Source organism: Hyperolius riggenbachi, chromosome 11 (genome assembly GCF_040937935.1).
Source record: "Hyperolius riggenbachi isolate aHypRig1 chromosome 11, aHypRig1.pri, whole genome shotgun sequence".
NCBI lineage: Eukaryota > Metazoa > Chordata > Amphibia > Anura > Hyperoliidae > Hyperolius > Hyperolius riggenbachi.
The window spans coordinates 132577756-132595262 of record NC_090656.1 but is presented as its reverse complement, the minus strand read 5'-3'; the positions used below and the strand labels follow the sequence as shown (position 1 = coordinate 132595262).

The 17507-nt window shown below is 45.1% G+C and overlaps 1 protein-coding gene across 3 annotated transcripts in view; it reads left to right on the top strand.

Annotated features, from left to right (window-relative positions):
- Nucleotides 1-17507, top strand: part of CDC42BPG (CDC42 binding protein kinase gamma) — a 327785-nt gene that overhangs the window by 193105 nt on the left and 117173 nt on the right. For 2 of the 3 annotated variants that reach the window (XM_068259435.1, XM_068259434.1), the window contains exon 9: nt 14465-14713. In XM_068259435.1, the coding sequence (XP_068115536.1) occupies nt 14465-14713 (249 nt within the window). Of the gene's footprint in view, nt 1-10787; nt 10870-14464; nt 14714-17507 lie in introns of those variants that run through there. The other variant, XM_068259436.1, reaches the window with a different exon arrangement.

The window sequence follows — 17507 nt, the reverse complement described above, 5'->3', positions numbered from 1 at the left end:
CTACCACTGAGGAAGTCGACCACATACTGCAGACTTCCCATACCACTACCTCCCCCCTTGACCCTATCCCTTCTGATTTACTTCACTTCACGTGTTTGGCCCCAGTCCTTACTACCCTGTTTAACCTCTCCCTATCCACAGGCACCTTCCCTTCTTCGTAACATCTGCAAGATCCGCCCTTTCCTGACCTCTGCCACCACCAAACTCCTCATCCATGCCCTCATAATTTCCCGCCTTGACTACTGCAATGCCCTTCTGTCCGGTCTCCCTATGACCCGAATTGCCCCGCTGCAGTCCATCATGAATGCGGCAGCCAGAACTATAAACTCCATCGCTCCACCAGGGCGGCTCCCCTCCGTGAATCCCTCCACTGGCTTCCTATCCAATCCAGAATCAGATTCAAGATACTGTGTCTGACCTACAAATCCGTCCACAAAACCTGTCCAACCTACATTTCCGATCTTACTCAGAGGTACACACCTAGCCACTCACTCCGCTCCTCCACTGAACTTCGCCTGACCGCCCCCCGCATCACCCAGTCCCATGCACGCCTCCAGGACTTCTCAAGAGCTGCTCCAACACCATGGAACTCCCTACATCCACCCGTAAGAGCAGCCCCCTCATTCAACATCTTCAAGAAGGCCCCTTAAAACTCACCTTTTCACTTTGGCCTACCACCCCTCACAAGTGCTCCAAACCAACAGCTGAACTCTGGACCCCTACCTTTCATGTCCCCACCTCTCCCTCTAGATTGTAAGCCTTTGGGCCTCCTCCTTTTGTGTCCTACCTGATCATGCACCTCCATTACTGTGCACCCATGCTATGCATTTGAGTGAACAAAACTTGCCTAATCTCCATGCTCCCATCCCGTGACTAAGCATTACCTTGTACTTATAATGCGCTGCATGTCCAGCGCTGCGTAATATGTTTGCGCTTTATAAATACAATAAATAAATCAGTGGTAGGTCGTGAGAACCTCATCACAATGGTTTTGCTCCCTAAGTTATTGTATGTTATGCACAGTTCTTCCATATATACTGTATTTTAGGCGCTTTTCAAAAAACGCAAGTCCTTAATTCTCTCAATAGTCTGGAACAAATCTAGAGTTGAACTGAAACACTCCGTCCTCCAGTGCCCCTCTGACTCAGGCGAGCTGGCCCTTCCAGTTCCGCAATTGTAATATTTTGCCTTGCAGTTGGAGCACATTGCCCACTGGTTGACTAATTCTTCTCGGGTCCTGGAGCGTTTAGGTTTTGAGGCCTCTGACAGGAATAACAACCCCCCTTTTGCACTGCTTAAAGAGAGCCTGAGGTGGGCTCCAAAAAAAACCAAAAAAACAGGTTACCTGATCAAGGGGTCTGAGCAGATCTGGTAGCCGCAAAAACCGCCGCTACCCGCTACTCCTGTGGGCTGCACTAGCCCACTTTCATGACCAATAGGTCACAACGCTGCAAGGATAGACTGTGTGTCTCTCTCTCGCAGTGTGCAGGGAGGCGGGGAAATGTCAGGGGGCGTGGCCAGGGAGAGCTGCCCTGGAAATCTTGCAGGAATGCCAAGGTTATAGTGCGGCCGGGGGGGGGGGGGGGTGCAGAGAGCGGCGGTGTGGGGACACGGAGGCATGTCATGAGGCAGAGAACATGCCTCTGTTCCATCTGCCCACCTCGGGTTCTCTTTACAGAGTAACTGTCGGGCATAAAATCAAAAATCCATTCTTTATTTTTAGCTGGTAAACAAGTAATAAGGATTCTAATCAGGCAAACCAAAAGTTAAAATCAATATTACTTTTCTTGTTGATAAATTATCATTCCCCAGTTTACATGACTCTAATTTGGTACACAAAAGAGAAGTTGCAGGGCATGCTGGGTTGTCTTTTTTTGCTTCTCTACTTCCCCCCAGACTTAACTAATGCAGCCTGATTGGCTGAAGCCTTTTTCCCTCCTGTTTTCCCCTCCCACACCTCTGTTCCTCTCTGATTGGCCAAAATTTCTCAGGCTGGAACGATGCACTTTCTATAGTGAAGGGTGGGCAGACTTAAAGGGCCCATACACTTAACGGTTTTTCCGCTGATATACAGCAGATTCGATCTGCTGTGAAATTGTTGCACAAACACTGACAGAACGATCGATTTCCGTCCGAAATCAATCGTTCCCGTTGATTCCACATCGAACCGTCCGTGCGGAAGATTTTGCTCGATCACCGGCTGGTCAAGAGTGCAGCGATAGCGGCCTTCGAATGACTGACGCTAGCTGCAATACATTACCTGCTCCGCTGGCGCGTGTCCCCGCTCTCTCCGCTATCTTCTTCTCCGCACTGGGCTCCGAGTCTGGCTGGCTTCACTGAACTTCCTGTCCCGGCAGGAAGTTTAAACAGTAGAGCGCCCTCTACTGTTCCCCGGACAGGAAGTTCAGTGAAGCCAGCTGGACTCAGAGCCCGGAGCGGAGAAGACAGCGAAGACCGAGGGACTAGCGCCGACTGAGCAGGTAATGTATGGCGGGGGGGGGGGGGCAGCGGCAGCTTCACAGATGGCGAATCGATTTCATGCTGAATTCACAATCTGTTTGCAATATAGGCAGCCATGCAATCCCTCTCTGATCAGATTCGATCTATCTGTTGGTCGATCTGATGGCAAATCGACCAGTGTATGGCTATTTTAAGGGCGGATATTACATCACGACTGGCTTCAAAATAGCCACAGTAAATATGGAAACTGTCTAGAATAGGATTCTCTACTCTTCCTTTATAACATTCACAGGAATTATAACGTGGACAGTGCATTACATATGTTATGTAAGTAGAGCAAGTATTTATCTACTTATAGATTTGTTTTTTTTTCCTGAGATAGTATGGCAGACAGCTCCTCTTTAACCACATAACGACCGCCCCCAGCCGATGGGCGGCGGCAAAGTCTGGGCCCAAACGACCGCAATACGCCCATCGGCGGGGGCGGCTGCGGGAGTGGCTATGCGGCGATCGCGTCATTCGTGACGCGATCAGCCGCCGGGGACTGGCTCCGCCCCCCGTTCGCCGTAACCCGCCGGCCGTTCGGAAGCGCCGGCGGGTTACTGGCATCCGGATCGCCGCTGCAACAGTGTATAATAGGCTTTGTAATGTATACAAAGCCTATTATACTGGCTGCCTCCTGCCCTGGTGGTCCCAGTGTCCGAGGGACCACCAGGGCAGGCTGCAGCCACCCTAGTCTGCACCCAAGCACACTGATTTCCCCCCCCCCTGCCCCCTGATCGCCCACAGCACCCCTCAGACCCCCCCCTGCCCACCCCCCAGACCACTGTTTGCACCCAGTCACCCTCCTAATCACCCATCAATCACTCCCTGTCACTATCTGTCAACGCTATTTTTTTTTTAAGTCCCTAATCTGCCCCCTACTCCCTCCTGATCACCCCCCCACCCCTCAGATTCTCCCCAGACCCCCCCCAGACCCCCCCCCCCCGTGTACTGTATGCATCTATCCCCCCTGATCACCTGTCAATCACCTGTCAATCACCTGTCAATCACCTGTCAATCACCCGTCAATCACCCCCTGTCACTGCCACCCATCAATCAGCCCCTGATCTGCCCCTTGCGGGCAATCTGATCACCCCCCCACACCAATAGATCGCCCGCAGATCCGACATCAGATCACCTCCCAAATCCATTGTTTACATCTATTCTCTCCTCTAAACACCCACTAATTACCCATCAATCACCCCCTATCACCACCTGTCACTGTTACCCATCAGATTAGACCCTAATCTGCCCCTTGCGGGCACCCAATCACCTGCCCACACGCTCAGATTGCCCTCAGACCCCCCCCTTATCAATTCGCCCGTGCAATATTTACATCTGTTCTCCCCTGTAATAACCCACTGATTACCTGTCAATCACCCATCAATCACCCCCTGTCACTGCCACCCATCAATCACCCCCTGTCACTGCCACCCATCAATCAGCCCCTAACCTGCCCCTTGCGGGCAATCTGATCACCCACCCACACCAATAGATCGCCCGCAGATCCGACATCAGATCACCTCCCAAATCCATTGTTTACATCTATTCTCTCCTCTAAACACCCACTAATTACCCATCAATCACCCCCTATCACCACCTGTCACTGTTACCCATCAGATTAGACCCTAATCTGCCCCTTGCGGGCACCCAATCACCTGCCCACACGCTCAGATTGCCCTCAGACCCCCCCCTTATCAATTCGCCCGTGCAATATTTACATCTGTTCTCCCCTGTAATAACCCACTGATTACCTGTCAATCACCCATCAATCACCCCCTGTCACTGCCACCCATCAATCACCCCCTGTCACTGCCACCCATCAATCAGCCCCTAACCTGCCCCTTGCGGGCAATCTGATCACCCACCCACACCAATAGATCGCCCGCAGATCCGACATCAGATCACCTCCCAAATCCATTGTTTACATCTATTCTCTCCTCTAAACACCCACTAATTACCCATCAATCACCCCCTATCACCACCTGTCACTGTTACCCATCAGATTAGACCCTAATCTGCCCCTTGCGGGCACCCAATCACCCGCCCACACCTCAGAACGCCCTCAGACCCCAGCCCTGATCACCTCGCCAGTGCATTGCTTGCATCTATTTCCCCCCTCTAATCACACCTTGAGACACCCATCAATCACCTCCTGTCACCCCCTAGCACACCTACCCATCAGATCAGGCCCTAATTTGCCCCGTGTGGGCTCCTGATCACTCGGCCAAACCCTCAGATCCCCCTCAGACCCCCTTCCGATCACCTCCCCAGTGCATTGCTTGCATCTATTTTCCCCTCTAACCGCCCCCTGAGACACCCATCAATCACCTCCTGTCACCCCCCTAGCACTCCTATCCATCAGATCAGGCCCAATACATCCTGTCATCTAAGAGGCCACCCTGCTTATGACCGATTCCACAAAATTTGCCCCCTCATAGACCACCTGTCATCAAAATTTGCAGATGCTTATACCCCTGAACAGTCATTTTGAGAAATTTGGTTTCCAGACTACTCACAGTTTTGGGCCCGTAAAATGCCAGGGCAGTATAGGAACCCCACAAGTGACCCCATTTTAGAAAGAAGACACCCCAAGGTATTCTGTTAGGTGTATGATGAGTTCATAGAATATTTTATTTTTTGTCAAAAGTTAGCGGAAATTGGATTGTTATTGTTTTTTTCACAAAGTGTCATTTTTCACTAACTTGTGAGAAAAAATAAAATCTTCTATGAACTCACCATACCCCTAACGGAATACCTTGGGGTGTCTTCTTTCTAAAATGGGGTCACTTGTGGGGTTCCTATACTGCCCTGGCATTTTAGGGGCCCTAAACCGTGAGGAGTAGTCTAGAAAACAAATGCCTCAAAATGACCTGTGAATAGGACGTTGGGCCCCTTAGCGCACCTAGGCTGCAAAAAAGTGTCACACATGTGGTATCGCCATACTCAGGAGAAGTAGTATAATGTGTTTTGTGGTGTATTTTTACACATACCCATGCTGGGTGGGAGAAATCTCTCTGTAAATGGACAATTGTGTGTAAAAAAAATCAAAAATGTGTCATTTACAGAGATATTTCTCCCACCCAGCATGGTTATATGTAAAAATACACCACAAAACACATTATACTACTTCTTCTGAGTACGGCGATACCACATGTGTGACACTTTTTTGCAGCCTAACTGTGCTAAGGGGCCCAAAGTCCAATGAGTACCTTTAGGATTTCACAGGTCATTTTGAGACATTTGGGTTCAAGACTACTCCTCACGGTTTAGGGCCCCTAAAATGCCAGGGCAGTATAGGAACCCCACAAGTGACCCCATTTTAGAAAGAAGACACCCCAAGGTATTCTTTTAGGTGTATGATGAGTTCATAGAAGATTTTATTTTTTGTCACAAGTTAGCGGAAATTGATATGTATTGGTTTTTTTTTCACAAAGTGTCATTTTCCGCTAACTTGTGACAAAAAAAAAATCTTCTATGAACTCACCATACTCCTAACAGAATACCTTGGGGTGTCTTCTTTCTAAAATGGGGTCACTTGTGGGGTTCCTATACTGCCCTGGCATTTTAGGGGCCCTAAACCGTGAGGAGTAGTCTAGAATCCAAATGCCTCAAAATGACCTGTGAATAGGACGTTAGGCCCCTTAGCGCACCTAGGTTGCAAAAAAGTGTCACACATGTGGTATCGCCGTACTCAGAAGAAGTAGTATAATGTGTTTTGGGGTGTATTTTTATACATACCCATGCTGGGTGGGAGAAATCTCTCTGTAAATGGACAATTGTGTGTAAAAAAAATCAAATAATTGTCATTTACAGAGATATTTCTCCCACCCAGCATGGGTATGTGTAAAAATACACCCCAAAACACATTATACTACTTCTCCTGAGTACGGCGGTACCACATGTGTGGCACTTTTTTGCACCCTAAGTGCGCTAAGGGGCCCAAAGTCCAATGAGTACCTTTAGGATTTCACAGGTCATTTTGCCACATTTGGTTTCAAGACTACTCCTCACGGTTTAGGGCCCCTAAAATGCCAGGGCAGTATAGGAACCCCACAAATGACTCCATTTTAGAAAGAAGACACCCCAAGGTATTCCGTTAGGAGAATGGCGAGTTCATAGAAGATTTTATTTTTTGTCACAAGTTAGCGGAAAATGACACTTTGTGAAAAAAAACAATTACAATCAATTTCCGCTAACTTGTGACAAAAAAAAAAATCTTCTATGAACTCACCATACATCTAACGGAATACCTTGGGGTGTCTTCTTTCTAAAATGGGGTAATTTGTGGGGTTCCTATACTGTCCTGGCATTTTAGGGGCCCTAAACCGTGAGGAGTAGTCTTGAAACGAAATTTCTCAAAATGACCTGTGAAATCCTAAAGGTACTCATTGGACTTTGGGCCCCTTAGCGCAGTTAGGGTGCAAAAAAGTGCCACACATGTGGTATCGCCGTACTCAGGAGAAGTAGTATAATGTGTTTTGGGGTGTATTTTTCCACATACCCATGCTGAGTGGGAGAAATATCTCTATAAATAGACAATTGTGTGTAAAAAAAATAAAAAAATTGTCATTTACGGAGATATTTCTCCCACCCAGCATGTGTATGTGTAAAAATACACCCCAAAACACATTATACTACTTTTCCTGAGTACGGCAATACCACATGTGTGGCACTTTTTTGCGGCCTAACTGCGCTAAGGGGCCCAAAGTCCAATGAGCATCTTTAGGCTTTACAGGGGTGCTTACAATTAGGCACCCCCCAAATGCCAGGACAGTAAACACACCCCACAAATGACCCCATTCTGGAAAGTAGACACTTCAAGGTATTCAGAGAGGAGCATAGTGAGTCCGTGGCAGATTTCATTTTTTTTTGTCGCAAGTTAGAAGAAATGGAAACTTTTTTTTTTTTTTTTTTTTGTCACAAACTGTCATTTTCCGCTAACTTGTGACAAAAAATAAAATCTTCTATGAACTCACCATGCCTCTCACTGAATACTTTGGGATGTCTTCTTTCCAAAATGGGGTCATTTGGGGGGTATTTGTACTATCCTGGAATTTTAGCCCCTCATGAAACATGACAGGTGCGCAGAAAAGTCAGAGATGCTTGAAAATGGGAAAATTCACTTTTGGCACCATAGTTTGTAAACGCTATAACTTTTACCCAATCCAATAAATATACACTGAATGTTTTTTTTTTTATCAAAGACATGTAGCAGAATAACTTTCGCGCTCAAATGTATAGGAAATTTTACTTTATTTGAAAAATGTCAGCACAGAAAGTTAAAAAAGTCATTTTTTTGACAAAATTCATGTCTTTTTTGATGAATATAATAAAAAGTAAAACTCGCAGCAGCAATCAAATAGCATCAAAAGAAAGCTGTATTAGTGACAAGAAAAGGAGGTAAAATTCATTTAGGTGGTAGGTTGTATGACCGAGCAATAAACCGTGAAAGCTGCAGTGGTCTGAATGGAGAAAAAGGCTCTGGTCCTTAAGGGGCGAAAAGACTGTGGTCCCGAAGTGGTTAAGGAAACACTTTCACTCAATGACCCGAGCAACACCATTTTGAAGCAGGCCTCTCAGGCTGGTACCAATCTTTTTAACATCAATTCCTTCTTCCTCTTGGGAAGACCACACATAACTCCAAGCTGGCCGAGCTTGAGAGCCTGGATAATGTCTCACTTTGGGCAGACGGGTGTAGTTTATCTGGGTCTGATTTAGGCAATACTCATCTGATCCCACTTTCTGACCCACAGAATCAATATAACCTCATGCCCATTTTTAATTATATGTATGCGCAATTTCTAAATGCACTTAGGGCTCATTTTTCAGAGGAAGCCCCTCACACTGGTACCTTCCTCATCCTTGAAAGTCTTTAGCACGGCCCCATGAAACACCATATTGTTGACATCTACTCCTTATTATCACTCACCAATCTGATAAACTGAGAGTGCACTACTCAAGTGGGTTGACCTGGGACTACAGGTGGATGAAGATGACTGGGAGGATTGTCCGCAGACTACCAAAATTATATCCCCCTGCTTTTAAGACAGATTAACACACCTCTGTATCCTCCAACAATTTTACCTCACCCCTTCCTGAATTTCTAAATTCTCTGCTAACTCCTCCTCTTGTTCCCCTAAATGTGTACTCTCGAAACCCTACCTTTAAGTGCCTGCTTTGGCATTGTCCTCAGGTGGAGTCCTTCGGGAAACAAATTGTGTCCTTCCTACACGATACCATGGGTTTGCCTGTGGCACTGGACATTAAAATATGTATCCTACATATCACTGTCAAGGGCTTGTACAAATTTGACAAGGCCCTTTTAGTGGAGACTCTCTTTGTGGCCAAAGAATGCATTGCTTTTAGATGGCTATCGCCAATTTGTCCGATGCTCAATGACTGGAAAATTGAAGGACAACTGTAGCGAGAGGGATATGGAGGCTGCCATATTTATTTCCTTTTAAGCAATACCTGTTGCCTGGCTATCCTGCTGATCCTCTGCCTCTAATTTCATTAGCCATAGACCCTGAACAAGCATGCGCAGATCGGCTGTTTCTGGCATTATTGTCAGATCTGATAAGATTAGTTGCATGCTTGTTTCTGGTGTTATTTAGACACTACTGCAGCCAAATGGAACAGCAGGGCTGCCAGGCAACTGGTATTTTTTAAAAGGAAATAAATATGGCAGCCTCCATATTCTTCTCAGTACAGTTGTCCTTTAAGGTTAAAGGTTCTCTTCTATATAATAAATTGGTTTATAAACATAGAAACTGCCCCACTATAATTTTCACATATCTGGAACAGTCGGCTTTCTAGTCATCATGTTTAACCTTTATAATGCCTGCTGATATTGTTTTTCCTCACATATATATTTCTGGGTCCTCTTCCACACATTTCTCATCTTGATTACGATATCTGCCCCTGCTATTGATGCTTGGTATTAGCTTTCTACTCCTTTCCCCTTTTGTATTATATGCTACTTAATATTGTTTGTTGAATTGTGTATGATACTGATGTCTTTTTCTTACAATAAACAACCTTAGTTTTTTTTTTTTTTTTAAAGAGAAGAAAACCGCACAATTCCAGTGTTGTTTTTCCCAAATTCAAAAAGTCGCTTTCAAGTCAGATTGCAATATCTCCCTGCCTGTGTCTTGGTGACTGTGAAAGTCAGCACATTGAACAAAACCTACGAAACAACTCAGAAATGGAAGCATTGTAAATGTTAATGCTGACTTTTTAAAGGGATGCAAAGAGGCCTATTGTACATAAAAAAAAAAAATAATCTCATGATATGTCATATGTTTTGTCCAGTTTTGGCAATACATATGACACAGTCCCAAAGTTCCAAAAGGTCTAGCAGCCCTGTATAGACTATAGAAATGGCCTGAGCATCCAATCAGTTTTTAGGTTTCTGACATATTCAGTACATGAAGCAAATTAGGCCTTTCTTTCGCAACTTTCCCCTCTTTACAACTTTTCCCTGTACGTTACGGTAAAGTTTATGGTGGTCTGTATTTTTACAAGGCTTGATAAGTATACTTACCCTGGCGAGTATTGTAATAATGCTTTGTTCAAAAAGTAAATTTAGATCATTCCCCTTTTGAGGGGATGCTACAATACTCATGTTGATAACCTAAAAATACTTAATAAATGGCTTTGAAATTGGAAGTGAAATTTCCCTTTTGTTCCCCCTTTTCTTCAAACAAAATTGTGACATATTGTCAAAATTACTTGCGCCCCCACCAAGTAATTTTGGGATCTATAATGATAGGAAAAGTGATCAGTAAGTCCCATTTACTGTTAGGTTCAAATTATATTTGGACAGAAACAAGTTTCTGTACATTATCACAATTCATTTTAAATGAAACAACTCAGATGTAGTCTAAGTGCAGCTTTAATTCAGTGGGGTAATCAAAACAATTGCATAAAAATGTGAGGAAGCTAAATCATTTTTTAACACATGTGGACAAGTCCGTCATGTAATTATCAATTAAGCAGATAAAGCCTGGAGTTCATTTGAGATGTGGTGCATGCATGTGGAAGATTTTGCTGTGAACAGACATGGTCAAAGGAGCTCTCCATGCAGGTGAAAATAGCCATCCATGGGGCCCTTTTACACTTAATGCGTTGGTATGCATTGATGTGTGTTAGTACGTGTTGGTATGCGGTTTTTCCATAGCAGTGCATTGTGAAAAAGCTTTCAGTTGAAACGCGTGTAGTTGGAGCTATGCCATAGGAAAACATGGGCATTACTGTGAAAATCAGTTTACTTTCAGTTATAACTGAGAGTAACGGATAGTGTAAAATGGGCCTTAGGGGTGTGTATCAATATCTAAGTCTACCAAATAAGACGACTGCATGAAAGTAAGTAAAGAGGGTGCACTGCAAAGTTCCCGCTACTCATAGGCTTTAACAATAGAAAAGGTAGATTGGACTTTGCTAGAGAACATCTAAAAAAGCCAGCATAGTTCTTGAAAAACATTCTTTGTACAGATGAAACCAAGATCAGTTTCTACCAGAATGATGGCAAGAAAAAGTATGGAGAAGATGTGGGAACAGGTCATTATCTAAAGCACATCATCTGTAAAACACGCTGGAGGTAGTGTGATGATGGTTGCAAGTGGCACTGGGACACCAGTGTTTATTGATGATGTGACAGAGAACAGAAGTAGCCAAATTAATTCTTAGGTTTTCGGAGACCTACTGTCTGCTCAAATCCAGCTAAATGCAGTCAAATTGATTGAGCGGCTCTTCATGATACAGATAGACAATGACCCAAAATATACAACTAAAACATCCCAAGAGTTTATTAAAGCAAAGAAGTGGAAACTTATTGAATGGCCAAATCAGTAATTTGATCTTAACCCAATTGAGCATACATTTCACTTGTTGAAGGCTAAACTTTGGACAGAAAGGCCCACAAACAGCAACTGAAAGCCAAATGTATGAAGAGATTGTAGAAAGCAGGGCATCAGTGTAATGTTCAATTCAAGTTTAAAGAGAACCTGAACTGAAAAATAAAAGTCAAAATAAACATAAACATGTCATACTTGCCTAATGTATAGTCTACTCATCAATCTTTCTCCTCTCCTGCGTCCTGTTTGTCCACTGTGATCAATGGAATTCTCTGTCCACCATTTTGAAAATGGCTATTACCCCATAACAGCTTCCTGGTCAGCACACTGTTAAGCTGTAATATCGCCCACTTGAGTCATAGAGAAACATGGACATTACCTTGCACATTCAGTTGTAACTGACAGCTGCTGATATAGAACTGACAGCAACTGGTATATTTCATTTCTGACAAAATATTGTCAGAACTGGGAGGGATCATTGTAAGAAGGAAATGGTGAGCTTCTGAGAGGAACTGATGGTGAGGTCAGTATGTAATATTCATTTGCAGCTGCATCATGTGTTTATTTTAAATAATTTTACTCAGTTCAGGTTCCCTTTAAGGCCCGGTTCACAAACGGATCCAGTGAGCGGATCCGGTCTCTGCTTCACCGGATCCGGATGGCTCTGTCCGCGGCTCGGTTCACATATTGAAAACTGATCTCATCAATGATTGATTGGATCTGTTTTCACTCAGCAAATACATACCTAATGTTCAGTAGCAGCCAGCGGTAGAAGCTTCCTCTTCTTCCACTGTGACTGCACAGCGCGTCATGTGACTAGTCACATGATGCGGAAGAAGACGGAAGCCTCTACCGCTGGCTGCTACAGAAGATAAGGTATGTATAAACCCTCCCTCACCCACCCGCCCAGCTGCTGCACCCTCCCTCACCCTCCCCTCGCTCAGGTTCGCGTCGGCACATGCCCCCATCCCCCGTGGAGCGGTCCGTTTCTTCACTAGTGTGAAGAAACGTTCCGTTTTCCAATGCCCCAATACTGCAGCATTTTTTGTCCAGATCCATTCTGCTGGGCAGAACGGTCTGGAAAATTAGGGCCTGCAGCAATTTTTAGATCCGGGGACCGGAACGTATCCGTACCAACGGACACATGTGAATGGATCCATAGGTTAATATTGGATCCTTTCACATCCGTTCTGTTTGTACAGTATACGTTCCCGTTCCGATCCAGAAAAAAACCGCTAATGCGAACCAGGCCTTAATCCAGCAGGTATATCAAACAAAATACAGCACACAGGGGAATAAGCGGCCTGACAGCCATTTCACGGGTTCCCCCGCTTCGTAAGGAGGCCAAAAAGTAGGGGTACACAAGAGAAGGATCCCCTATATACATCCATAGAAATACTCACCCCTGAAGTTGTCTTCGTGGTTTCTGTGGGCTGTTCGTGCCGCTGTGGAGGCAGGGCTTCCCCTTTCGGGTATGCCCACGCTCTCGCTCCTCCAACCACAGTGCAGAGCTCCAGCCCAATCAGAGCCTGGAGCACCTGTGATCACGTGTATACCAGGAACCATATCAGGGGGTGAGAGTGAGACTGGGGAGTGACGTATGGGATACACCATCACTATGGCAAGTTGGCAGCAACTGGAAACCGCTGCAGTAAAGGCCTGGCAAAGCATTAAAAAGGAGGAAACCCAGCACCTGGTGATGTCCATGAGTTCAAGACTTCAGGCTGTCATTGCCAGCAAAGGGTTTTCAACCAAGTATTAGAAATGAACATGTTACTTCAAGTTATTTAATTTGTTCAATTACTTTTGAGCCCCTGAAATGAAGGGATTTTGTTAAAAATATTTTAGTAGCCTCACATTTTTATGCAGTTGTTTGTTCACCCTACTGAATTAAAGCTAAAAGTCTATACTTCAACTACATCTGAGTTTTCACTTAAAATTCGTTGTGATAATGTACAGAGCCAAAATTAGAAAAGCGTCTTTGTCCAAATACTTATGGACCTAACTGTACCTGCATGAGTTAGTAGCTGCACAGAGAAGAAAACCTAGCAGTAATCACCATGCTAATACACCCAGTATGCATTGTATCTGAATTGAGCAATCCTATGACAGGCTTGAAGCTGCCTCTGCAGATTTATCAGCAGTGAGGAATTCCTTTATGGCCCCAGGGCACATGTTAGAGCATTTATTAAAAAACCCTCCTGGAAGCAAAACGTGGGTGTACTTTCGGGCAAGCAATGGAAGAATGTCCTATCTAGCATCTCCAATATTTCACCACATCTACCGCATAAATGAATGTATCTGTATATTGTCCGCAGATCTTTTCTAAACCCCAATCACCTTATCTAAATATCGTCCTGAAGTGTTTCCAGGTCCTAAAAGTTTCGCTGCACCTGCCACTTTCTTCCACTTACTTTGGGAATGCCCTCCAGTACGCAGCTAATAGATCCAAGTCACGAAATTCATTCATCATATTATGGGTACTCCTGTGCACCGTGATCCTAAAATTTGTTTACTTAATTGCCTTCCTGCTTTCTGCTAGATGCACTAAAGCTTTACTGTTACAAGCCCTTAACTTAGCAAGGAAAACTCTTTCTATTTTGCCATATCACAGATTAGTTTATGGGCACCTTGGTACTGTTGTAAAGTTTGACAACACATGGTTACCCAGGAAACAGTCAAACTTTTCAAACATCTAGCTTCCCTCTCTCTGTCCCCTAAAGGTTGATGATCTGCTTTATTCTATGCGCTACGGCAATGCACACCAAACTATACCCCCTTTCCCTTTTTATTGTTTTCACTGCTGATTACTTGTGATACCTGAATGTAATGATGTTGTTGCTGTCTCTTATTTTGAAGCAATAAACTTGTTGTGTTGGGTAAAAACAAAAACAAAAAACAGAAGTGAGGAATCTGAAATATTATTTTAAAATTATTTTTTTTCTCTTGTCTTTGTAAAGTCAAATGGATAGTAGGTTTAATTTATTCTGCAGCTTGTCATTTGAATTAAAATTCTATTTATGTGATTTCAAGATTATCAATAATTTTTTTTTTTTTTATTAACCTCTGACTGTTTTTAATAAGACAACTTGATTCTGATGCAGGAACATCTGCAGTTTCCCTCTGACATCACCGATGTATCTGAGCATGCCAAGGATCTTATCATGAATCTGATCTGCCGGCGAGAGAAGCGTCTTGGTAGAGGTGGTATCAGTGACTTCAAGAATCACACATTCTTTAGAGGGATAGACTGGGAAAACATACGTACCGCTGTCCCACCATACGTTCCTGAGGTGGACAACCCAGCAGACACCTCCAATTTTGATGTGGATGATGAAACTTTAAAAAATTCAGTAAGTGATATTTTCCTATTTAGTTAGTAGCGTTTGGGTGTTTACAGTGTTAAACTACTCATTAGTTGCCCATAAGCAACTAAAGCAGCACCTGTCAAATGTCAGTTGATTTATACCAACACAAAAGGGTTAAGTTACCATGTTGTAGATGAATAGCTGTCACAGACCAGGAGAGTCGCTACCAATGCAAGTCAAGATTTTAGCTGGATTCTGCTGCATCTTATAAGAATCCAGAAGAGGTGTCTGTGACAAAAAACATAAACAGGAACGGGGCGTGGCTTGCTCATGGACGAGTGAAGACGCTCTAGCTTTGAGCTCCCGTTCTTAGACTCATTTAATAGCGACATTAGCAGTCTAGCATAGTCTCCCTTGCCTGATTTTAGTATGGGAGGAAGAGACAACAAGAAGAAGAAGGACCAGGGGCAGTCTAACACTGCCCCGGCGGCACAGATCCAGCAATACCTCAAACCGATCACGAGGGCCGACGACACCGCGGGAACCTCCAAGATGGCGCCCGAACAACAGGGACTTAGCCCCGTATCACAGCCTGCGGAGAAGAACTCACCTCCTGGGAACATCACAAAGGGACAGCCTTCACCAACTCACAATGCCTCTCCGAGGCCCAACAAAGATAACAAAGGTCAGTCCTCTCCTCCCCCGAACACATCTCCTAAAATGAACCTTGCTGCGCAGGCCTCCCCCTCACTTTCCTTGTCACCTAAGGCGCCCGAAGGTGTAGAGGGGCAGCCTTCTCCACCGCACTCCACGTGCTCAGCATCCTACGAGGAGGTAGACCTTCATGATTATATTAGGTCCCTACCCACGAAGGGTGACCTCGAGGCCTACATAAGCAGACTCGAAGCGACATACAAGAGGGAAATATCGGAGGTGAAACAAGAAATACGCCATATAGGGAATAGACTAGAAGATACGGAAAAACAGGTTGAAAAGCTGGAAAAGACTCAATCCGAACAACAAGATACCATTGATGTACATTCCCAGCAGATAAAAGACCTATATCTGCGCTTAGATGACCAGGAGAATCGTCATAGACGAAACAACCTCCGTGTCAGGGGCATCCCAGAGGCCATTAAAACTACGGAGCTCATCCCAACCCTTCTCTGCATCTTCAACAACATACTGGGAAAGGACAAGGACGACCATATAGAGATTGATCGGGCCCATCGCACACTGGCCCCGGTCAGCACCAACCCAGACAGACCGCGCGACGTTATCTGCCGCATACATTATTATAAAGTTAAGGAGGCCATCATAACCGCATCCAGGGACTTGGAGGAGATTGAATTCGACGGGGCAAAAATCATGATCCTAGCGGACCTCTCCAGACTGACCCTCCAGATGCGCAGGGCGGTACGTCCGCTTCTGGACATTCTGAGGGAAAAGAAGATACCATATAGATGGGGCTATCCCTTCCACCTGCAGGCGAATCATGACGGTAGAACGGCCCTACTATACAGCCCCGATGACCTAAAGAAGTTTAGAGATATCCTCCATCTACCCGAGGTACAACTAGATGAATGGCCGCTACAAGCTGCAAAACCGATTGCTAGCCAGCCACAGAAGCCGCGGTGGGCCACGGTCAACAGAAAAGGGAACCGCTGATCACTCTCCACCTTTATCTCTCCTGCGGTACTGTCGTGGGGGACATCTGCTCCACTTTTGTGATCCGAATTACTCTCCTCTCAAGGTACTGTAACTGTTATCCTATGTTCTCGGTTAGGCCCCACTATCGCCATAGACTTACGACCCCCCCCCCCCCGCTTCCCACCTTCCACATACTTGCATGCCTTCTATGCATATGACAAGCTGGACATGGCCCTGGTCACACCACTAAGCTCACAAGGCGGGTTGTTACAAACCTCCATAGAACTTTCTCCGGGCCCCCATACGATCTTCTATATGCCCCCCAATACTGAGAGGGGCGAGCCCTGGGGTCAGAAGGATAATGGACAACGACATCTGAAGTCAGCGGAGTTCCTCTCCCCCCAGGACTTAAGTCGATTTCTGGCCACATAAAAGAAACAAGCACCGCGGAACTTGTGGGGGGAATGCGTCTGGGGTGTAGTTTATGGCGAAATTTGGTTAATGCTTTTCATACTATGCCACTGGCTTATACAAATGCCTTACACTGTTGAAGTTTTATGAAGATAGGGCTTGACACTTGTACTACATCTAATTATGTGTTTTCTTACCCTATATTGTGTTTATGGTTTTAAGTGTTACACTCCAGGCCAGTTGCCTGTATACTGAGTTTGTTATTTAAAAGGCCGGATAACCTGACGCTATATATCTACATGAGCGAAGCCCCCCCTCCCTGGCTTAATCCAGGGTAGAGGTCTAATCCACACCACCTCCACTAATGGAGACTTTTGCACATTGAGTCCGGCGGGAGCTCACGAACAATGACAGACGCGAGACCACGCGTTTCGTGAGTTTCCTCTCCCCATCATATGATACACTGGTTCCGACCAGTCCTGAGACCACAAACATTGTGTTCTACGAGGATGATTTTATTCCTCGTGTTTTATGTTTTTGTTTCATTTAATTCCCTTTTCCCCCCCAACACAACACCCTCCCTCCGCCATCCATCCCAGGTCACCATACCCCCATTCCATCTAACTACTCAAGGGACCTCTGGGCCTGTTGAAGACCGGAGCATCAACACAGGCACCTCGACCACACAAAAGTCTAAATGACGACCAATAAATTAAAACTGCCAGACTGCAAGTGCGTCACCTATAACGTGAAAGGTTTAAATAATCCTAATAAGAGG